This window comes from Aedes albopictus, chromosome 2 (assembly GCF_035046485.1).
Source record: "Aedes albopictus strain Foshan chromosome 2, AalbF5, whole genome shotgun sequence".
Classification (NCBI taxonomy): domain Eukaryota; kingdom Metazoa; phylum Arthropoda; class Insecta; order Diptera; family Culicidae; genus Aedes; species Aedes albopictus.
Genome location: NC_085137.1, coordinates 54,702,990 through 54,727,837, shown reverse-complemented (window position 1 = coordinate 54,727,837; position 24,848 = coordinate 54,702,990). Strand labels below are relative to the sequence as shown.

Sequence of the window (24,848 nt, the reverse complement as noted above, 5' to 3'; positions counted from 1 at the left end):
GTGACTTTCCTATTAGGCAATTCTCTTATCTCATGTTTGTCTTCAAAACCTTATCAAGCTTAGAAAATTGAAGTTGATAAACAATACATTACAAGGTTCGAATTCCCATAGAATGAGATCATTCATTCGCACTACAACACCATAGGAGATAATACCACATTGGCTGATTACAGTACAAATGTGAAAAATCTCCCTTTTCCCCCTATCCGCAACCCGGGGACGCGCCCTGTTGGATTTCGAAAGCCTCGGAGAATATTACAAACCTTCAATGGCATTCCCATACACTAACCCACATTGCCCATTCAGGGGTCTGACTGGGCCTATTACCCTCCCTCAGTTTGTAATATTCTCTCCAACTTGGAATTATATTTTCCCGGCACATAAATGACTTCGAGAAATGTTCGATATACTATGCAGCGTCATGATCAGTATAACTATATCAGATGACTCGAAGATCTGATTTTTACAGAATTGTTTGCCATTGATTATACATTCAGCTATTCCAATCATTACTGCAAAGCACATCGACCACATGCCTGAAATCAAAGCTTCCTGGAAGATATAATCCAAGCCCAGGGATTTCTTTGGAAAATATTAATAGGATCAAATCTCTTTTCAATGAATATTATGGTAATCTAAATTCAAAACCGATAAATCCAGATTTTAAATACACAATGACTATCAATTTATCAGATAACCGACCATTCAACTTTTCCCCACGTCGTTTATCGCATAGCCAGAAAATTGAAGTTGAATCCCAAATAGATAAACTATTAAAAGATGGTGTGATTAGAGAAAGTTGTTCTGTTGCTAGTAAAATATTTCTAGTAAAGAAAAAAGATAAATCGTGGAGAATGTGTGTCGATTACAGAGAATTAAATAAAATAACCATAAAGGATAGATATCCATTACCGTTAATAGAGGATCAACTTGATAGTTTAAAAAACAAAAAAATATTTTTCGACTTAAGACCTCAAAAATGGATATCATCATCTTCATATTGATCAAAATTCTCAAAAATTCACTGCATTTGTTACACATTTAGGTCAATTTGAATATACGCGAGTTCCGTTTCGATTATGTAACGCACCTTCAGCATTTATGCGATTTATCAATACAATATTTAGATCTCTTTTGAAAAAAGGAAAAATCAGGATATATATGGATGACATTTTAATAGCAACTGAGACAATCGAAGAGCATTATGAAATATTGAAAGAAGTTTTCGAAATTTTAAACCAAAATCATTTGCAGCTACAATTGGCAAAATGTTCATTTCTGAAAACCAATATCGAATATCTCGGATATCATATAAGTGCAAATGGTATACAGCCAAGCGAAAAACACATTGAATGCATCAAAAATTTTCCAATTCCAAGAAATATCCGTGATGTAAATAAATTTTCGTAATTACAAAAAACTTTGTATGCAACTCGTTGCAAAACTCGATTTTTTCAGCACTCGTCGTATTTATCCAACTCGGCAAGCCTCGTTGGATAAATGTACGACTCGTGCTGACAAAATCATCATTTTGCAACTTGTTGCATAAATAACTATTATTGGTTTGACAAGCTATTTTAGAAAGTTTATCGCTAATTTTTCTATGATTGCAAAACCATTATATGGCCTACTAAAAAAAGATAAAAAATGTTTCAGTTTTCGAGAGACAGAGATGAACGCTTTTGAATTATTGAGGAATAAACTAATTGCGGATCCAATTTTGAAAATTTATTCACCTCATGCTAGAACAGCTAGAACATGCTTGCTACACACTGATGCAAGTTCTCATGGATTTGGTGGTGTGTTAATGCAAGAACAATCAAATGGAAACATGCATCCTGTCATGTACTACAGCCAAAGAACAAATAAATATGAATCAAGATTACATTCATTTGAATTAGAGACACTGGCAGTAGTAAATTGTATTAAAAGGTTTAATATATATTTACAAGGTATTTCATTTACTATTGTTACGGATTGTATTGCTTTGAAAGAAACGTTAAAAAAGAAAGATATCAACGCTAAAATAGCAAGATGGGAAATATTTTTATCTGAATATGATTACGACGTCATACATAGAAATTCTTCTAATATGAAACATGCTGATGCTTTATCTAGAATCCCAGAAATTTGTGTTATTGAAAATAATTTAGATTCTTTTGAGAGGGCTATCATAGCTAGTCAAATTCAAGACACCGAGATAGAAAAAATTCGTCAACTTTTAGAAATTCAAGATGACAAAAACTATGAGCTAAATAATGGAATTGTTTACAGAAAGGGGAAAAGAAATCAATTACTGTTTTATGTTCACAAAAACATGGTCAACCAAATATTAAAAATGCATCATGATGATTTTGGACATTTTGGCACTGAAAAAGTTTATGAAAATATTATTAAATCGTATTGGTTTCCAAAAATGAAAGAAAAAATATCCAAATATATTGAAAACTGTCTTAATGTATTATATTTTCGAAGAAAAATTTTAGTAGAGATGGACCATTGAATATAGTAGAGAAAGGCAGTGTTCCTTTCCATACAGTTCATATTGATCACTTTGAACCTTTGACATTGTCCAATTGTAAATTTAAATATGTTTTTGTTGTGGTTGATGCTTTTTCAAAATTTTTAAAGCTATACCCATGTAAAACGACGAATACCAGCGAAGTTTTGAAACACTTAAAATTGTATTTTTCAAGTTATTCAGCACCTGTTCAAATAGTCTCCGATCGCGGAAGTTGTTTTACGTCTAACAGTTTTAATGAATTTTTACAGCAATTCAATGTTAAGCACATTCTAACTGCTACTGCATGTCCTCAAGCTAATGGGTAGGTTGAAAGATTCAACAGAGTTCTAACTCCAGTATTGGCAAAGTTAGTTGATTCAAATCCTCGTCGTTTATTCACATGTATTTTACAAGATGCTGAACATTTTATAAATAATACGTTTTGTAGATCGATTGCTAATACACCATCTCATGTTCTTTTTGGTATAACACAACGGTTTTCTGAAAATGCAAACGTAGAAAATATTCTAAATTCAAATAATGAAATGATAAGAGATTTGACGAAAATTCGAGAAAAACCCATAGCTGTCAATAGAGCCGTTCAGCTTTATAATAAAAAACAATATGATTCTAAATGTAAGTCTACTTCAGTTTATCAAGAAGGTGATCTAGTGTATATACCTCATCATTCAAATTCCGGTGGATCGTCTAAACTCAAACCACATTTTAAGGGACCTTACATAGTTAAAAAGGTGCTCGCGAATAATCGTAATTGTAATTGGTGATATAGAAGGATACCAACTAACTCGTTTACCTTTTACGGGTATATTCGATCCGACAAATATGAAATTGTGGAAAACGGAAGTCGATCAGGCATAGTGCACATCGGGGGCGATGTGTTTGATCAGGATGGCCGAGCTGTAGCATATGAGCAGATCTAGTAAGCCGATCAAGTTAGCATAGGTTAGTTTGACACTCATTGTATTATTCCTAATCGAGACAGATCGAGACACGCAATAAACAAGTGCTGCTTCATTTATGTGAGGACTACTTCACTTCTTACAGAATCCGTGATGAAATTATTGGAGGAATGCTTGGAGGAAATGCCGAATAAATTCCTGGGGTAGAAAATTGAGAAATCTCTGGTGAAAATTCTGTATGAATCACTGTATGAGCTCCTGCAGAAATCACTGGAAGAATTCCTGCCTGAATTTCTGAAAGTAATTATGCAAAAATCTCTGTAGGAATTTCTGCAGGGTTTCTGGATTAATCCCTGATGAAATCTTTGGACCATTTCATCTTCTTCTTCTTCTTTATGGCTCTACGTCCCCCCACTGGGACTTTGCCTGCCTCACTTTAACTCAGTGTTCTTTGAGCATTTCCACAGTCATTAATTGAACGGCTTCTTTTGCCTGCCATTCCATGAATTTGTATATTGTGAGGCAAGTACAATGATACATTATGCCCAGGGAGTCGAGAAAATTTTCCCAACCGGAACGGGAATCGAACCCGCCGTCTCCGAATTGGCGATCCATAGCCTTAACCACTAGGCTAACTGGAGACCCTGAACCATTTCATGTGGGAATTTTAAGGGAATCTCTAGAATGGATATCCGGAAAATCGCCTGAATAAACCAGTGGGAAAATTTATTGAAGAAAATTTCAAAGAATTGTTAAAGAAATCCATGTAGCAAATTATGTAAGAAGCCCTGGAAAAATTCCCGATGATTTTTTTTCAACGAATACTCAGAATAATTTGTAGAGTAACTCCTGGTGGAGTTTCAAAAGCAGCTCATAGAAATCTACCAGAAACTATAGAAATCTACTGAAACCAGAAACAGAATTCTTGTGCAGGGAATTTCAGAAGGAAACCGTGGAGTAATTTTTTAGAGAGTTTCTGGAAGAATATCCAAAAAATAGCCAAAGGAGAAACCTTGGCAAATTTTAAGACAGAATTCTTGAAGCTATTTCTGAAGAACTCCATGGATTAATTTTGGAATAAACCCATAGAAGATTTCTTTGGGCCAATTTATGGATAAATCTCACAAGGAATTTTTGAAGGAATTTATAGGGAAATTTCTAAACAAATCCCTGAAAGAATTTCTGAAGTAGTATATGTAAAATATCTGAAAAAGTCTCTGAAAGATTATCAAGAAAAAAATCTGGAGAATCGCTGAACGCATTTCCGAAAGATTCCGTGGAATTATAGTACGGATTCCTAAAAATATCTATGAAGGATTTTTAAGGAAATCCATAAAAGCTTTGCAAGAGAAATTTATGAGAGGAATTTCTAGAGGCTTCTCTAATTAAAATTCCGTTGAAAATTCTAGAGGATTTTTTTCTAAAGAACTTTGAAAAAAAATCCGTGTAAGACTTTTCAATTGGAATTCTTGGAGGATTTCTAACGAAATCCATGGAGCAATATTGAAAGTTTTACAAAAAAAAAACTATTAGGTCAGGGATGAAAAATGTCACGAATTATCATAGAAAAAAATGTCATGACATTTTTCAGTTTCCACCATTACCTACGCGAATTTTTATTCGTGTGCAATACCTATATGTAATTTTATTTTTTTATGGGAAATCGATGAAGTCGTGGAAAATCATTTCTAATGACATTTACTGTCCTGGAGCGTAGTAAATTTCAAAAACTTAGATAACCTATGATATTTCTGCTTGGATTGGTCGTTTGTATATCACTGAAATGTTCTATGATAATGATATTAGTGAAAGACAGTTATGATTCCGGAAAGAAGCGATTGGTAAAATCGAAAACTACGCTTGTACATCAGAAATCCAGAAAACAATTCAACAAACAATTTTCTGAGATCATTCGTAATTTTAGAAAAATGACGTGAAACAACACTAGTTCAACAAATAAAATAAAACAAGAAAAAGAAGAGACAGTGATTTGAATTATTAAGTTTTTTTTTGACTCAAGTGCTTGGTGCACCTATGAAATCGAAGAGTTTTCGCGTACGGATGCTGCTTTTTATAGTGGATTTTTGTTTTATACAGTTTCGTAATCAGTGAAACGAAACAAAGTGCATACTGTATGTAGTGCAATTGGTTGTTCGCCGGATTGATGGATTGCATCGTCGAGGATTCCGATATCATCGCCAGTGCTATCCCATGCGCATCATAAGAAATCGGCACTTGGGGTATTTCCTGAGAGTTGCTGCTCTGAGTGCTTTAGAAGGAATAGAAAGTTCACAAAGCGTGGGTGCAATCGTTCGACGAGACGGATATTGGTGAGATCTTTCCGATTACTGATTCGTCCATCAAATTGTTACATGGCCAAACATCTTTTGACTATTCGCTATTTTCACCATCCTATCTTCTATTGGAAGCCGTTTCAGTTCTGGACGATCTCTAACTTGATAATAAAATTAATAAAAATGCTTGCAAGGACTTGGCCAGGTGTATGGAGAAGAGTGGGTCTTTCTTATAGTAGATAGTAGCAAAATCTGCAATGGCAATCAATATACTCATCTTTGCAACTCCATCCATGATTTATGCAAGTATTCGTGCTAAGTATCGTTTACATAACTTTAAATTGTTTATAAGAAAAAAAAGTTATAAATAGCGATTCATTTTGTTGTATGATTTTTTAGAAAATTGGTCTATTTTTAACATGCATTCCATAACATTTTTTTCAATTTATTGCTGGCTATTTTCAACTTTCTTTCAAAACATATTCAAGTGGTCAATAGTATGGGACAGACATCAAATTCTCGCTCCAGTCGACTTTTTGGATTCCATTTAGGTCCCATATGAACTGTGCAAAATTTCAGCGCGATCGGCGAAACTATAATTTAGCGCAAGCGGTTCAAAGTTTTCATAGGATTTACTATGGGAAAAGTTACACTTTCAGATAAAAAATCGCAGAGGTCGCCCCTTGTCTTCTTAATTTAAATCGATCAACGCTTCTTGTAGATTAATCAATTATTGAACTTTCCTTCGAAGACCGCAAAACAATTGGATGCTTGTGGAAAAAGTTATTGATTTATTACCGATTAGTGATCCAACAAACGGCTTTTTGTTTTGTTTTGTTAGCAGCACTGTAGCTCCTGCCTTGCCTGCTGCTGTTTCTGGGGGTGGTGATGCCTCCCGCCACCCCATGCAACAACGGCAGCACCAGTGCTGCTGATAAAACAAAACAAAAAGCCGTTCGTTGGATCACTAATCGGTAATAAATCAATAAATTTTTCCACAAGCATCCAATTGTTTTGCGGTCTTCGAAGGAAAGTTTCATAAATAATTTTTCTACGAGAAGCGTTGATCAATTTAAATTAAGGAGACAAGGGGCGACCTCTGGGATTTTTTATCTGAAAGTGTAACTTTTCCCATAGTAAATCCTATGAAAACTTTGAACCGCTTGCGCTAAATTATAGTTACACCGATTGAGCTGAAATTTTGTACAGTTGATATGGGACCTAAATGGGATCTTAAAAGTCGACTGGAGCGAGGATTTATTTTTTCCATACAAGCGTGTCCCATACTAGTGGTCAATTCAGTTTGTAATTCAAATGAGCTAAAATTCCCATCTTGAATTTTTAGGCGAAGTCGAAAAATTAAATTAGCCAATTTTTGATTTATTAGAGAAATAACTTGATCACTATTTTTTTTTTTGGATTGAAAACTTTGAGTTAAGTATAAGTTTTTCGAAGCTATTATATAAGACATAAATGCTCAAAATTTCATTGCATTCAGTTCATGGATTCCGGAGATATAACAATTCAAAGTTGGCTATCGGATAATAATGATTTTTACTAGATTCTTTTGAAGTTCATGTAGAATAGCCCGAACTTTGCCAAATTTAGACCATTAATAGACAACTAGTAGATCAACTTTTAGTGAAAATTTGAGAACATTTGGTACACTTCTCTAAAAATTGCAGTTAGTTGACCATTTTTTGAACAGTAAAAATTTTACCTGTTTCGATGATTTTGTCAGGAACACCTGTAAATATGTATACACCCGTTCAGGACGGTAAGTTATTTCTATATTCAATAGAAACAATTACACAATACAAAACTTTAGCAACTTTATGCATGTGAAAACTTATAAATTTCACCCCGATCTACGGTTCGTAGGTGTGCAATAGCTGGAGGCAAAATGAGTGACGTAAACCAAAAACAAACGGAAGCCAAAGGAAATGGAAGGAGTTTGTTAATAGGTACGGTAAGGCCAACGACCATGGAATGCGAAATGAGAATTTTTTTTTTGGTCAGAGATGGAAATTAAACGTTACACGAAACAATAAAAAGAAAGTGATATGCCAGTTATGATGAGCATTGTGTACCAGCAGTGTAGCAGCGGTGATGATTTTCTGTTGTTTTGTCAAGGTACACCACGAAACATGTTTCCGATTCGACCAGGTGCCTGGGAGAGATCATTTTTGAGAACGATTTTTCTAAGTGCTACCATTTAGGAATGTCTTTCAGCATCTCACATTCATACGTCCACTGGATAGCCTTTTTACCGCCTACAGGAAACAACTCACCCGCAGCGTGGTGAGTGCTGTGCAGATGTACGTAGAATTGGACGTGCATGCCCAACTAGAACGGTATGTATGTTAGGTATCGTTAAGCGTACACGCAGAAAAATGGCGCTTGTTTAAAACAATAAAACGCATGGTTGATTTTCAAACTGAGAATTTACTTATTCCAAAGTTATATTTAATTGTTTTCAATTAGAGTTTATCGATGAAAACAACCGATTACCATCATTTCATATAATGTCAAAAATTTCATTTGTTTCAACAAAATAAAAACCATAAACATGGTCCGAAAGCACTCACACATCTATAAAATGCTTACCCACCATCGCCACAACGAAGAAGGTGCAGCAAATCCATCACGCCAACTTCCAAGTGCAGCTTTGGTCATGATGGATAACGCGCAGGTACTCACGACAGCATCCACAAAAAGTTGATCGGTTTCGACTTTTTTGACTTTTTTTAGTCGTTCTCCTCCCCATCCGCTTACCGACGGTCTAAAAATAGATTTCCGAGCTACCGCAGCTGCTGCCGTCACCAACACAATAACATTCCGGGTTTGTTAGTGGCAAAAGTGCAGTCGTTTGAATCAATCTATTATTTCATGTTTAAAATACCAAATCTCTGTTTGTTTTAACAAACTGTCAACAATTTCGACAAACGAAAATATTTGTATTATCAAAAAATAGGACAGTTCAGTTTAAACTAGAAATCAGTTTGTCGCTATAGTAAACTGAAAAATCGGTTGATTTGAACTAGAATTTAATTGTGTTTACAATTTATTTTTCTGCGTGTACGGAAAAGGGGTATGTGATAGGTGGAAACATTATGTTGATTAGCCTTCCTCCTGCCAGGCCGTGTCGGATGAGTTGCTGTATGTAGGTAGCCACCGTTGGAGACGTCGTCGTCACGTGTGAAGAGTGAAAAGACACCCCGAGCATTGGTGGTGAATAGGTGGTGCAACAGTTTGGTTGAATGTTTTCATTGCGAACGGTTGTCGACAGCCAGCGCCAACAAGTAGACCAATATCTGGGCACCTATACGCTATGTATACTTGTCCATCGGAGGAGGGTGGTGAGTTTCCTCTGCGGAACAACACCTACACATTTTTCCCAGTTTGTTTGGTGCTGCTGTTACTGAAAGGGAAAATTATACACTCCCGACTCGACTCTCGATGGCTGATGGTTGATGCGAACAAATTGAGAGGGGTTGAGTTGATTTTTAATTATGCAACACATGTGAGTTTTGTATCGTTAAAAGCCAAAAATTACAACGATGATGGATGAATATTCGTACGATTCTGAACGATGAAAATTACACTGCAACAGAGGGGAAGTCATCGAATCATTTGCCCGGAAGCTGATTGATAAGACTGGAGATGATGTGTGAATTGTTATGAATGTCAATGGGTTTGGGATGATTTGCTGTGAAACCATTCTTTAAATTGGAGTCCAGCCCAGCCAGTCTACACGAAGCCGTTTATGATGTAGAATAGGATGCCATATGAGTCCATATGCGTAAATCCTCCCATTTAACTGCGTGTAAAGTGTACGCAAATCGCCTGCACTTTAGCGTAATATCCATGATCATTTATCTAACACTGTCTATGCTGTAAGGGCTGATACTATTTCATCTGACTTTTCTATCATTGGTTGGGCCTTCTTCAGGGAGGTCAAGAAAAAATATGTTATTCGAATGTTTCTGGAAGGATGATTAGTACGGTTTGTAATGTTGACATTCATGTACACAGCAGAAACACATGTTCGATGAAATAATTGAGAACTGAATTGCGAAAAAAAAATCTACGTTCACGGATGGAAATTGAACCAACAGGTATGCTACTTTTCACAATACAAACAGCTGAAGGAATTACGGAAATGATCCAAAGAGCCTGGAAGAAATCCATGAAGCGATCCCTAAAATCTTGAAATCTAAATAATTTCATAAGTAGCCCCTCGAAAATCTTGGAGAAATCTGTAAAAGAATGTTTTAAGGAAAAATCCCTAAATAAATTACTGACAAAATCTGGGAAGAAATCTCTGTAGAAATCTAAGAAGAAATCCCTGAAGAAATCTCAAGAGAAATGTCGAAAGGAACTCCTCAAGGAATCCTTGAAGAAACCTCTGGAAAAATAACAGGATAAATTCCTACAAGACTCCGGGAGAAATCTCTTGAAGAAAGGAAAAAAATAGTCCTAGCGATCTGAAGGGAAATAGCGGAATAAATGAGAAAAAACTTCGAAAGAATTTTTGTGAATAAATCCTTGAAAAGATCCAGGAAGAATCCCCAGGAATATATTGTTGGATGCATTTCTGAAACTCTGGACTCTGGACGAATCCTGTTCAGGACTCTGGACGAATCCTGTTCAGGACTCTGGACGAATCCTGTTCAGGACTCTGGACGAATCCTGTTCAGGACTCTGGACGAATCCTGTTCAGGACTCTGGACGAATCCTGTTCAGGACTCTGGACGAATCCTGTTCAGGACTCTGGACGAATCCTGTTCAGGACTCTGGACGAATCCTGTTCAGGACTCTGGACGAATCCTGTTCAGGACTCTGGACGAATCCTGTTCAGGACTCTGGACGAATCCTGTTCAGGACTCTGGACGAATCCTGTTCAGGACTCTGGACGAATCCTGTTCAGGACTCTGGACGAATCCTGTTCAGGACTCTGGACGAATCCTGTTCAGGACTCTGGACGAATCCTGTTCAGGACTCTGGACGAATCCTGTTCAGGACTCTGGACGAATCCTGTTCAGGACTCTGGACGAATCCTGTTCAGGACTCTGGACGAATCCTGTTCAGGACTCTGGACGAATCCTGTTCAGGACTCTGGACGAATCCTGTTCAGGACTCTGGACGAATCCTGTTCAGGACTCTGGACGAATCCTGTTCAGGACTCTGGACGAATCCTGTTCAGGACTCTGGACGAATCCTGTTCAGGACTCTGGACGAATCCTGTTCAGGACTCTGGACGAATCCTGTTCAGGACTCTGGACGAATCCTGTTCAGGACTCTGGACGAATCCTGTTCAGGACTCTGGACGAATCCTGTTCAGGACTCTGGACGAATCCTGTTCAGGACTCTGGACGAATCCTGTTCAGGACTCTGGACGAATCCTGTTCAGGACTCTGGACGAATCCTGTTCAGGACTCTGGACGAATCCTGTTCAGGACTCTGGACGAATCCTGTTCAGGACTCTGGACGAATCCTGTTCAGGACTCTGGACGAATCCTGTTCAGGACTCTGGACGAATCCTGTTCAGGACTCTGGACGAATCCTGTTCAGGACTCTGGACGAATCCTGTTCAGGACTCTGGACGAATCCTGTTCAGGACTCTGGACGAATCCTGTTCAGGACTCTGGACGAATCCTGTTCAGGACTCTGGACGAATCCTGTTCAGGACTCTGGACGAATCCTGTTCAGGACTCTGGACGAATCCTGTTCAGGACTCTGGACGAATCCTGTTCAGGACTCTGGACGAATCCTGTTCAGGACTCTGGACGAATCCTGTTCAGGACTCTGGACGAATCCTGTTCAGGACTCTGGACGAATCCTGTTCAGGACTCTGGACGAATCCTGTTCAGGACTCTGGACGAATCCTGTTCAGGACTCTGGACGAATCCTGTTCAGGACTCTGGACGAATCCTGTTCAGGACTCTGGACGAATCCTGTTCAGGACTCTGGACGAATCCTGTTCAGGACTCTGGACGAATCCTGTTCAGGACTCTGGACGAATCCTGTTCAGGACTCTGGACGAATCCTGTTCAGGACTCTGGACGAATCCTGTTCAGGACTCTGGACGAATCCTGTTCAGGACTCTGGACGAATCCTGTTCAGGACTCTGGACGAATCCTGTTCAGGACTCTGGACGAATCCTGTTCAGGACTCTGGACGAATCCTGTTCAGGACTCTGGACGAATCCTGTTCAGGACTCTGGACGAATCCTGTTCAGGACTCTGGACGAATCCTGTTCAGGACTCTGGACGAATCCTGTTCAGGACTCTGGACGAATCCTGTTCAGGACTCTGGACGAATCCTGTTCAGGACTCTGGACGAATCCTGTTCAGGACTCTGGACGAATCCTGTTCAGGACTCTGGACGAATCCTGTTCAGGACTCTGGACGAATCCTGTTCAGGACTCTGGACGAATCCTGTTCAGGACTCTGGACGAATCCTGTTCAGGACTCTGGACGAATCCTGTTCAGGACTCTGGACGAATCCTGTTCAGGACTCTGGACGAATCCTGTTCAGGACTCTGGACGAATCCTGTTCAGGACTCTGGACGAATCCTGTTCAGGACTCTGGACGAATCCTGTTCAGGACTCTGGACGAATCCTGTTCAGGACTCTGGACGAATCCTGTTCAGGACTCTGGACGAATCCTGTTCAGGACTCTGGACGAATCCTGTTCAGGACTCTGGACGAATCCTGTTCAGGACTCTGGACGAATCCTGTTCAGGACTCTGGACGAATCCTGTTCAGGACTCTGGACGAATCCTGTTCAGGACTCTGGACGAATCCTGTTCAGGACTCTGGACGAATCCTGTTCAGGACTCTGGACGAATCCTGTTCAGGACTCTGGACGAATCCTGTTCAGGACTCTGGACGAATCCTGTTCAGGACTCTGGACGAATCCTGTTCAGGACTCTGGACGAATCCTGTTCAGGACTCTGGACGAATCCTGTTCAGGACTCTGGACGAATCCTGTTCAGGACTCTGGACGAATCCTGTTCAGGACTCTGGACGAATCCTGTTCAGGACTCTGGACGAATCCTGTTCAGGACTCTGGACGAATCCTGTTCAGGACTCTGGACGAATCCTGTTCAGGACTCTGGACGAATCCTGTTCAGGACTCTGGACGAATCCTGTTCAGGACTCTGGACGAATCCTGTTCAGGACTCTGGACGAATCCTGTTCAGGACTCTGGACGAATCCTGTTCAGGACTCTGGACGAATCCTGTTCAGGACTCTGGACGAATCCTGTTCAGGACTCTGGACGAATCCTGTTCAGGACTCTGGACGAATCCTGTTCAGGACTCTGGACGAATCCTGTTCAGGACTCTGGACGAATCCTGTTCAGGACTCTGGACGAATCCTGTTCAGGACTCTGGACGAATCCTGTTCAGGACTCTGGACGAATCCTGTTCAGGACTCTGGACGAATCCTGTTCAGGACTCTGGACGAATCCTGTTCAGGACTCTGGACGAATCCTGTTCAGGACTCTGGACGAATCCTGTTCAGGACTCTGGACGAATCCTGTTCAGGACTCTGGACGAATCCTGTTCAGGACTCTGGACGAATCCTGTTCAGGACTCTGGACGAATCCTGTTCAGGACTCTGGACGAATCCTGTTCAGGACTCTGGACGAATCCTGTTCAGGACTCTGGACGAATCCTGTTCAGGACTCTGGACGAATCCTGTTCAGGACTCTGGACGAATCCTGTTCAGGACTCTGGACGAATCCTGTTCAGGACTCTGGACGAATCCTGTTCAGGACTCTGGACGAATCCTGTTCAGGACTCTGGACGAATCCTGTTCAGGACTCTGGACGAATCCTGTTCAGGACTCTGGACGAATCCTGTTCAGGACTCTGGACGAATCCTGTTCAGGACTCTGGACGAATCCTGTTCAGGACTCTGGACGAATCCTGTTCAGGACTCTGGACGAATCCTGTTCAGGACTCTGGACGAATCCTGTTCAGGACTCTGGACGAATCCTGTTCAGGACTCTGGACGAATCCTGTTCAGGACTCTGGACGAATCCTGTTCAGGACTCTGGACGAATCCTGTTCAGGACTCTGGACGAATCCTGTTCAGGACTCTGGACGAATCCTGTTCAGGACTCTGGACGAATCCTGTTCAGGACTCTGGACGAATCCTGTTCAGGACTCTGGACGAATCCTGTTCAGGACTCTGGACGAATCCTGTTCAGGACTCTGGACGAATCCTGTTCAGGACTCTGGACGAATCCTGTTCAGGACTCTGGACGAATCCTGTTCAGGACTCTGGACGAATCCTGTTCAGGACTCTGGACGAATCCTGTTCAGGACTCTGGACGAATCCTGTTCAGGACTCTGGACGAATCCTGTTCAGGACTCTGGACGAATCCTGTTCAGGACTCTGGACGAATCCTGTTCAGGACTCTGGACGAATCCTGTTCAGGACTCTGGACGAATCCTGTTCAGGACTCTGGACGAATCCTGTTCAGGACTCTGGACGAATCCTGTTCAGGACTCTGGACGAATCCTGTTCAGGACTCTGGACGAATCCTGTTCAGGACTCTGGACGAATCCTGTTCAGGACTCTGGACGAATCCTGTTCAGGACTCTGGACGAATCCTGTTCAGGACTCTGGACGAATCCTGTTCAGGACTCTGGACGAATCCTGTTCAGGACTCTGGACGAATCCTGTTCAGGACTCTGGACGAATCCTGTTCAGGACTCTGGACGAATCCTGTTCAGGACTCTGGACGAATCCTGTTCAGGACTCTGGACGAATCCTGTTCAGGACTCTGGACGAATCCTGTTCAGGACTCTGGACGAATCCTGTTCAGGACTCTGGACGAATCCTGTTCAGGACTCTGGACGAATCCTGTTCAGGACTCTGGACGAATCCTGTTCAGGACTCTGGACGAATCCTGTTCAGGACTCTGGACGAATCCTGTTCAGGACTCTGGACGAATCCTGTTCAGGACTCTGGACGAATCCTGTTCAGGACTCTGGACGAATCCTGTTCAGGACTCTGGACGAATCCTGTTCAGGACTCTGGACGAATCCTGTTCAGGACTCTGGACGAATCCTGTTCAGGACTCTGGACGAATCCTGTTCAGGACTCTGGACGAATCCTGTTCAGGACTCTGGACGAATCCTGTTCAGGACTCTGGACGAATCCTGTTCAGGACTCTGGACGAATCCTGTTCAGGACTCTGGACGAATCCTGTTCAGGACTCTGGACGAATCCTGTTCAGGACTCTGGACGAATCCTGTTCAGGACTCTGGACGAATCCTGTTCAGGACTCTGGACGAATCCTGTTCAGGACTCTGGACGAATCCTGTTCAGGACTCTGGACGAATCCTGTTCAGGACTCTGGACGAATCCTGTTCAGGACTCTGGACGAATCCTGTTCAGGACTCTGGACGAATCCTGTTCAGGACTCTGGACGAATCCTGTTCAGGACTCTGGACGAATCCTGTTCAGGACTCTGGACGAATCCTGTTCAGGACTCTGGACGAATCCTGTTCAGGACTCTGGACGAATCCTGTTCAGGACTCTGGACGAATCCTGTTCAGGACTCTGGACGAATCCTGTTCAGGACTCTGGACGAATCCTGTTCAGGACTCTGGACGAATCCTGTTCAGGACTCTGGACGAATCCTGTTCAGGACTCTGGACGAATCCTGTTCAGGACTCTGGACGAATCCTGTTCAGGACTCTGGACGAATCCTGTTCAGGACTCTGGACGAATCCTGTTCAGGACTCTGGACGAATCCTGTTCAGGACTCTGGACGAATCCTGTTCAGGACTCTGGACGAATCCTGTTCAGGACTCTGGACGAATCCTGTTCAGGACTCTGGACGAATCCTGTTCAGGACTCTGGACGAATCCTGTTCAGGACTCTGGACGAATCCTGTTCAGGACTCTGGACGAATCCTGTTCAGGACTCTGGACGAATCCTGTTCAGGACTCTGGACGAATCCTGTTCAGGACTCTGGACGAATCCTGTTCAGGACTCTGGACGAATCCTGTTCAGGACTCTGGACGAATCCTGTTCAGGACTCTGGACGAATCCTGTTCAGGACTCTGGACGAATCCTGTTCAGGACTCTGGACGAATCCTGTTCAGGACTCTGGACGAATCCTGTTCAGGACTCTGGACGAATCCTGTTCAGGACTCTGGACGAATCCTGTTCAGGACTCTGGACGAATCCTGTTCAGGACTCTGGACGAATCCTGTTCAGGACTCTGGACGAATCCTGTTCAGGACTCTGGACGAATCCTGTTCAGGACTCTGGACGAATCCTGTTCAGGACTCTGGACGAATCCTGTTCAGGACTCTGGACGAATCCTGTTCAGGACTCTGGACGAATCCTGTTCAGGACTCTGGACGAATCCTGTTCAGGACTCTGGACGAATCCTGTTCAGGACTCTGGACGAATCCTGTTCAGGACTCTGGACGAATCCTGTTCAGGACTCTGGACGAATCCTGTTCAGGACTCTGGACGAATCCTGTTCAGGACTCTGGACGAATCCTGTTCAGGACTCTGGACGAATCCTGTTCAGGACTCTGGACGAATCCTGTTCAGGACTCTGGACGAATCCTGTTCAGGACTCTGGACGAATCCTGTTCAGGACTCTGGACGAATCCTGTTCAGGACTCTGGACGAATCCTGTTCAGGACTCTGGACGAATCCTGTTCAGGACTCTGGACGAATCCTGTTCAGGACTCTGGACGAATCCTGTTCAGGACTCTGGACGAATCCTGTTCAGGACTCTGGACGAATCCTGTTCAGGACTCTGGACGAATCCTGTTCAGGACTCTGGACGAATCCTGTTCAGGACTCTGGACGAATCCTGTTCAGGACTCTGGACGAATCCTGTTCAGGACTCTGGACGAATCCTGTTCAGGACTCTGGACGAATCCTGTTCAGGACTCTGGACGAATCCTGTTCAGGACTCTGGACGAATCCTGTTCAGGACTCTGGACGAATCCTGTTCAGGACTCTGGACGAATCCTGTTCAGGACTCTGGACGAATCCTGTTCAGGACTCTGGACGAATCCTGTTCAGGACTCTGGACGAATCCTGTTCAGGACTCTGGACGAATCCTGTTCAGGACTCTGGACGAATCCTGTTCAGGACTCTGGACGAATCCTGTTCAGGACTCTGGACGAATCCTGTTCAGGACTCTGGACGAATCCTGTTCAGGACTCTGGACGAATCCTGTTCAGGACTCTGGACGAATCCTGTTCAGGACTCTGGACGAATCCTGTTCAGGACTCTGGACGAATCCTGTTCAGGACTCTGGACGAATCCTGTTCAGGACTCTGGACGAATCCTGTTCAGGACTCTGGACGAATCCTGTTCAGGACTCTGGACGAATCCTGTTCAGGACTCTGGACGAATCCTGTTCAGGACTCTGGACGAATCCTGTTCAGGACTCTGGACGAATCCTGTTCAGGACTCTGGACGAATCCTGTTCAGGACTCTGGACGAATCCTGTTCAGGACTCTGGACGAATCCTGTTCAGGACTCTGGACGAATCCTGTTCAGGACTCTGGACGAATCCTGTTCAGGACTCTGGACGAATCCTGTTCAGGACTCTGGACGAATCCTGTTCAGGACTCTGGACGAATCCTGTTCAGGACTCTGGACGAATCCTGTTCAGGACTCTGGACGAATCCTGTTCAGGACTCTGGACGAATCCTGTTCAGGACTCTGGACGAATCCTGTTCAGGACTCTGGACGAATCCTGTTCAGGACTCTGGACGAATCCTGTTCAGGACTCTGGACGAATCCTGTTCAGGACTCTGGACGAATCCTGTTCAGGACTCTGGACGAATCCTGTTCAGGACTCTGGACGAATCCTGTTCAGGACTCTGGACGAATCCTGTTCAGGACTCTGGACGAATCCTGTTCAGGACTCTGGACGAATCCTGTTCAGGACTCTGGACGAATCCTGTTCAGGACTCTGGACGAATCCTGTTCAGGACTCTGGACGAATCCTGTTCAGGACTCTGGACGAATCCTGTTCAGGACTCTGGACGAATCCTGTTCAGGACTCTGGACGAATCCTGTTCAGGACTCTGGACGAATCCTGTTCAGGACTCTGGACGAATCCTGTTCAGGACTCTGGACGAATCCTGTTCAGGACTCTGGACGAATCCTGTTCAGGACTCTGGACGAATCCTGTTCAGGACTCTGGACGAATCCTGTTCAGGACTCTGGACGAATCCTGTTCAGGACTCTGGACGAATCCTGTTCAGGACTCTGGACGAATCCTGTTCAGGACTCTGGACGAATCCTGTTCAGGACTCTGGACGAATCCTGTTCAGGACTCTGGACGAATCCTGTTCAGGACTCTGGACGAATCCTGTTCAGGACTCTGGACGAATCCTGTTCAGGACTCTGGACGAATCCTGTTCAGGACTCTGGACGAATCCTGTTCAGGACTCTGGACGAATCCTGTTCAGGACTCTGGACGAATCCTGTTCAGGACTCTGGACGAATCCTGTTCAGGACTCTGGACGAATCCTGTTCAGGACTCTGGACGAATCCTGTTCAGGACTCTGGACGAATCCTGTTCAGGACTCTGGACGAATCCTGTTCAGGACTCTGGACGAATCCTGTTCAGGACTCTGGACGAATCCTGTTCAGGACTCTGGACGAATCCTGTTCAGGACTCTGGACGAATCCTGTTCAGGACTCTGGACGAATCCTGTTCAGGACTCTGGACGAATCCTGTTCAGGACTCTGGACGAATCCTGTTCAGGACTCTGGACGAATCCTGTTCAGGACTCTGGACGAATCCTGTTCAGGACTCTGGACGAATCCTGTTCAGGACTCTGGACGAATCCTGTTCAGGACTCTGGACGAATCCTGTTCAGGACTCTGGACGAATCCTGTTCAGGACTCTGGACGAATCCTGTTCAGGACTCTGGACGAATCCTGTTCAGGACTCTGGACGAATCCTGTTCAGGACTCTGGACGAATCCTGTTCAGGACTCTGGACGAATCCTGTTCAGGACTCTGGACGAATCCTGTTCAGGACTCTGGACGAATCCTGTTCAGGACTCTGGACGAATCCTGTTCAGGACTCTGGACGAATCCTGTTCAGGACTCTGGACGAATCCTGTTCAGGACTCTGGACGAATCCTGTTCAGGACTCTGGACGAATCCTGTTCAGGACTCTGGACGAATCCTGTTCAGGACTCTGGACGAATCCTGTTCAGGACTCTGGACGAATCCTGTTCAGGACTCTGGACGAATCCTGTTCAGGACTCTGGACGAATCCTGTTCAGGACTCTGGACGAATCCTGTTCAGGACTCTGGACGAATCCTGTTCAGGACTCTGGACGAATCCTGTTCAGGACTCTGGACGAATCCTGTTCAGGACTCTGGACGAATCCTGTTCAGGACTCTGGACGAATCCTGTTCAGAACTCTGGACTAATCCTGTTCAGGATTCTAGACGAATCATGTTCAGGATTCTGGACGAATCCTGTTCAGGATTCTGGACAAATCCTGTTCAGGATAAAGCAAATCCCTAATGGAATGTCAGGAAACAGTCCTGAAACATTCCCCGTAAGAATTCCCCAATCAAGTCCTGTGTAGATCTTCATAAGGAATTCTGGAAGAAATCACTAACGACAGCCTGGCAAACCTCCCAAAAAATCCTGAGAAGAATTCCAACAGAATTCGATTTAACTTAATCTTGATCCTTATTTCAACGATTTTTGTTGCAAAATGTTTTCTAAATTATGTGGTTGGCTTGATGCATCTTGGCTCCTATAGACGTACATAGTACTTTCAGCTCCTCTATAGCTCAATTTTATTGCGCTCCAATACCATCGTTTAAATAGTCTAATAAATAACTAAAATTTCAATTTCCGTTGATAGACTGACGGTTCTCTGGTTTTATAGGGTAGGTAATCATGAATTGAACCAAATTGCGGCTTTCTGAAGCAGCGGCACTTTTGATCGATTTTTTCATCCACATGGAAATAATTTACTACGGTAAGGTCTCACGTATATGAAAGCCACGGGTATTAGCTTTCCGTAAAGTGGCAAAAAGTTAACATTTGCACCAAATTTCATTGAGAAATTCAATTATTTGTCAATAGTGATTTTAATCTTAATTTGAACCATCGTAATCATGGTTTGAACCAATTTTAATCTAGGTTTGAACTACTGGCGGCAGCAGCTCGAGCAATTCATACAACAGCCAATTTATTGCTAAACAATCAAAAATCACTTGAATCTGCTAATTCTTATTACTATTTATCATTAGGCAGTGGAATCTCAGCTCAGAATGATCAGAATTCTTCAAGAATTCGGAAACTAAATCAGGAATTTTCCACCCCTCAAGAGTAAACAAAGCAACCACTAGCGCAGTCTGTCGGCCAACACTGGCAGCTCGCCCCCGTTTACTAGTTCAAACCTAGATTACAAATGGTTCAATTCAAGATAACATTCTCCAAGCACAAATCACGTAAATTAGACAATTTTATGAAAAATAATTCGAAATATTATTCGGTTGGTCGATTCTACGATAAATAAGCTTTCATTTGACGTGTTCACTTATTGCGTGTGATACAATGCATGAGCTGTACGAGTGCACCGAAAATGTGCTTTCTCTGGGGAGAAATGGGTGGAATCTCAGTGATTTTTTAATTGCCTGTTTTCCATGTCAAAAACCGCATTTTTCAATGCTTTTAAAGTCCATGTTATCAGGTTATATTACGGAAAGCTGTTTACCATCTTTTTCGGGACAATATTTGCCTAAAAAATACGTCGTTTTAATGAATTTCGAAATGGTTCAAATTATGATTACAATTTGACTAGTTCAAAGTTTGATTTCTTACCCTAGATAGAAAATACGTTTGTCTCGAAAAAAAATCTTACACAAACTTGAGTTTTGGAATGAGTTTAACGATACCAGAAATAATGAAATTCCGGTTTATTTATAGGAGAAGGTTCTGATTATGCAATAATCCGGATAGTGGATTCTCTGAAAACCTCAATTGAAGATTAAACTCAATGAGATGTTTGTGGCGAATTGAAATATTTAGACGAAAACATCCATACATCAAGCACGGGAAGCGTTCCTGAAACATACAAGTCTATCAGAAACAACTCACCGAGTAAAACAGCAATTCATTTGTCCCGCCTTCTTGTTTCCATCGGTATTCTCAGCCACAGCTCCCAGCATAACAAACCGTGATTTAAAATTTAATCATGCGGCAAAAAACGTTAACAGAAACCCAACCTATAGGTATCCATTTATCCATCTGAAACAACGGAAACGAGCATGAACCGAAAATTGAAAAATCCAAAGAGAAAGCCCTCCTACCGGAAACGATACCAAGTGTTACGAGATCATTTCACAGTTCGACACAAGAACCGGTAAAGAAAAAGAACGAACAAGAAATAAAACTTCCCGAACGGCAACAGGAGTAAACCACCGGCCATTACCAAACCAACCAACCAATAAACCACAGGGTGAGATGAAGGGGGTTTAGAGTTTGGCATCACATAAAAGCCACCGCCAAAGACGAGCTGCATTTTATAGGAAATGGTTTTCCAGGATATGTTCGAAATCGAAAAGTTCAACAATAACTGCAGCATGTTTGACTCGAACCGAGAATGAAAGGATTCTTTCTAAGCTTGGAAACACTGCCACTGAACTGAGAAAGGAAAAAATTGCAAAAGAGCTATTTCAGAGACAGGTTCGACCAATGAGTGTAAGAACCATTTTTGAACCTTTTGAACAACAACATTGCACTGAAAAACCATCATTGTAATTTGTAATTTGTAATTTGTAATTTGTAATTTGTAAAAGAGGTAACGGTCCATTCACGAAACGTTTAACGTAGATAGACAAAATTTTCACTTTTCACTAAAAAAAATGAATAAGCTGTTACTGTTGGCAAGATTTTGACTGTTAGGCGATTAACGAGACGTCCATCATTGACTTTTCAAAGAATCGAATTCAATTAAATGTTGAACCTAACTGAATTTAACTTTCAAAAACCTTTGACATTACTTAAAATTGGTCGTTATCAAACTACAGTTGAACCTCCATGAGTCGATGTTCCTTGACTCGATATCGACTCACGGAGGTAAATTTTTCCATACTAAAAAATAATTTCTGGGTTACTATGATGGTCCCCCCAAAAAGCTTCCCAAAGGATTTTTGTTCCACTACTCGATATTTCCTTGAGTCGATGGTCCCTTCAATATCGACTCATGGAGGTTTTACTGTATATCATTTCAATTGCATTTTTATGTAACAACTAGCAGTACCCGGCAAACTTTGTCTTGCCTACTGCGTTTTTGACGTTTCAGGTTTCTAGCCAAGACCAAATCCCCGGTCAAAATGTATAGAAAATCGATTTTCGAAAACTCTCAATTTTTCCATGTTTTTTGCCTCATAAACCTTCCTTGGGTGAAAACTAGCAGAACAAAACTAAGACGATCAAAATCGGACCTTCCGTTCGCAAGTTATGCGCGGTCCCACGTATGCCACTGCATTTTTATATATATAGATAGATATGTTTTGTATCAACAAATTCAAAAACTTCGTTAAATATTTTCAAACTTTAGTAAAAAAAACAAACACAAATAAAAACTACACGTAAATCATATAATCATTACATAGAATAAAATCCAATACACAAAAATGCACTCTGACAAACCAAAACAACTGACACGACCGAGACCTGAAGCAGAGCCAACTCCCGCCATAAAGAACGTCTGTATGTGCACCTCGGTAGTAAATTTCTATCTGCGCCGCGCTGCTTACCTGTGGGAAGTCTCGGTTGCTGTTGATGATTCTGCTTCCACTGCTGCTACCACTGATACTGTTGCTGCTACCGCTACTGCACCATCCATAAAATAGAATAAAAAATATCCACTGAATATTTAAAAATATTTTCAAATTCATCTCGATCGTGTTCCGCTACGACCGCACAAGCACAAACGCCAGCTGTGATACGCCGTAGATACAGTGCAGCAGGGATGCAATGCACTTCCGGAAAAATCCAAACGGTTCTTTGTTGCAACGGAGGAAAGTCTGTGGTGGCGGTGGGAAGCACCTTACTGTATGGATTTCACCTTTTGGAATGGAGGCTCACGTGTCACTTTTTTGGATTGCAAAGCTTTCGACGGTAATCGCGCGTCTTTCGGTATTTTCTAAGCCAAAACATTAGCACTGCTAGCGCCATCAACCAGATGACAGGCATGGTTGCGGCCTACTGGGTTCAAGGTCTGATAGGGATTCAGCGATTCAGGGTAAATTAATCAAATATTTAAGCCTTCAGTGTGCTTCAGTGCACGCTTTACCAAGTATGCAAATACCTGAAAATAGAGTTTCCCTAAGAATTCCTTCAAAAGTTCACCCAGAAATTCCCTGTGAAGTTTGTTCGAGAATTTATGGAACTCATACATGAATTCTCGAACAAACTTCTCAAGAAATTTACCAAGTATGCAAATTTTTCCACACGCATAATCCAACAAACCAACAGTGGTCTCAACATTGACAAAACATCTGAAATGTCAATCGTATGTTTTGCTGTTGGTTGATGCGTGCGGAAAAGTTTGCACACTTGGCAAAGTAAGTACTGAAGGCTATAGTGCAAAACAATGGTTAGTGTTATGTATATATTATAGAGATTCCTCAGATCTCTTATTTCAATTGTACCAGTCAAAGGTGAATAAACCCTTCTGGTTTAAAACCTCTACAATAAACGCAAAAAAATGTGCCAGTCAGTGTCCAGTTGTGATTTTCAGCTGTCAGTATTTTATCTCTAATCTTTTATTGACCCAATTGGATAAAATATTTAAAACAAAATGTGAATTGTTTTTTGTATAACATACAAACCCGTTGAAGGACTTGGTCTAAGACTCACAACACACCTGTATCGCTGTTTTCTGAAGAATCAATTTTGTAATTGAAATAGGTTGTTTTCTTCTCTCCCATCCATTCTCATCTCCAGTGAACCATAGTTCCCGATTTTGAATAAGTACATTCGAAGATAATACGACAGAAACTTTCAGCTGCTCTTACACAACAATGCGCTGCATCCTCACCATTGAAAAGAGATCATTTACATGGATGGGTGCGAACGGGGACTAACAATAATGTTGAACAGTGCAGCTAAGAAATCACAATGAGAATTCTCAGCTTTTCAATCTACAAATCCTCTGCTACTACATAGGGAAATAAAGGCAACCGCGGAAATCAACAAGAAAATTACACCAAAAAAAACTCCACCTGCCTCGAAAGAGGCAGGTATTTACAGTTTAATGAATATGATTCAGATTACGCCGGTTCCACTACTGTGCATTTGCTGAACACTTCCGTTCACTTGTGTCATCATCGATAGATTCGAACGTCTTCTGACTAAAAGAAAATAGGCATTTCGACCAACATGGCATTGCATTTGTAGTAGGGTGCTCCAAACTGTAAAAATGCAAGGGTACGGCGTATAACTTGCGAACGGAATGTTTGATTAAATCCGTTTTCATTTTGTTCCTTTAGTATCTGCCTAGGTATCTACTAAATAAATGAGTAATGAGGTAACACAGATGGGTATCAGAAGAGGCACGTTATCCTCCTTTTAGGACATTTGTGCTAGTATGAAGATGGGACAATAACATTTTCGAAAAATAGGCCTTGGAACGTAAAAAGACAGTACTGTCTACTTAGACAAGGCAAAGTTTGGAGAATCAGCAAGCTAGGAACAGCTTTCATCGTGATGGGTGATATGCAGAGGCGCGTGATTGGTTGGTGGCCGATCGACGAAAGAATGTGCAGGTTGAAGATCAAGGGCCGATTCTTGAACTTCAGCACAATAAACGTGCACGACGAAACGATCTCCGACATTATCGACGTCAGGACCTATCATGGCGCCAACAACCTGCGCCCAAAACATTCCGTCATCAATAATGTACGGTACCGACGACCGCCACGGTACAACCTAGAGCGACTAAAACAACCGGATGTCGCCTCAGCATACGCACAAAATCTCGAGACCGCGTTGCCAGACGATGGCGATCTCGATGAGGGGTCACTAGAGGACTGCTGGAGTACAGTGAAAGCAGCCATAAACGACGCAGCCGAAAGCACCA

The 24,848-nt window shown here is 42.2% G+C and overlaps 1 protein-coding gene across 2 annotated transcripts in view; it reads right to left on the bottom strand.

The window, feature by feature from the left end:
* Window positions 1–22,982, bottom strand: part of LOC109409202 (protein IWS1 homolog A) — a 63,902-nt gene extending 40,920 nt beyond the window's left edge. Inside the window, exons 1-2 of one of the 2 annotated variants that reach the window (XM_062854854.1) lie at window positions 22,833–22,972; window positions 22,522–22,597 (exon numbers count right to left, since the gene is read on the bottom strand). Coding sequence is in view for 1 of the 2 variants with exons in the window: in XM_019682630.3 (XP_019538175.3) it covers window positions 22,522–22,662 (141 nt within the window). In the remaining variant the exon portion in view is untranslated. Of the gene's footprint in view, window positions 1–22,521 lie in introns of both variants that reach the window. The other variant, XM_019682630.3, reaches the window with a different exon arrangement.
* Between the last annotated feature and the right edge of the window lie 1,866 nt (window positions 22,983–24,848).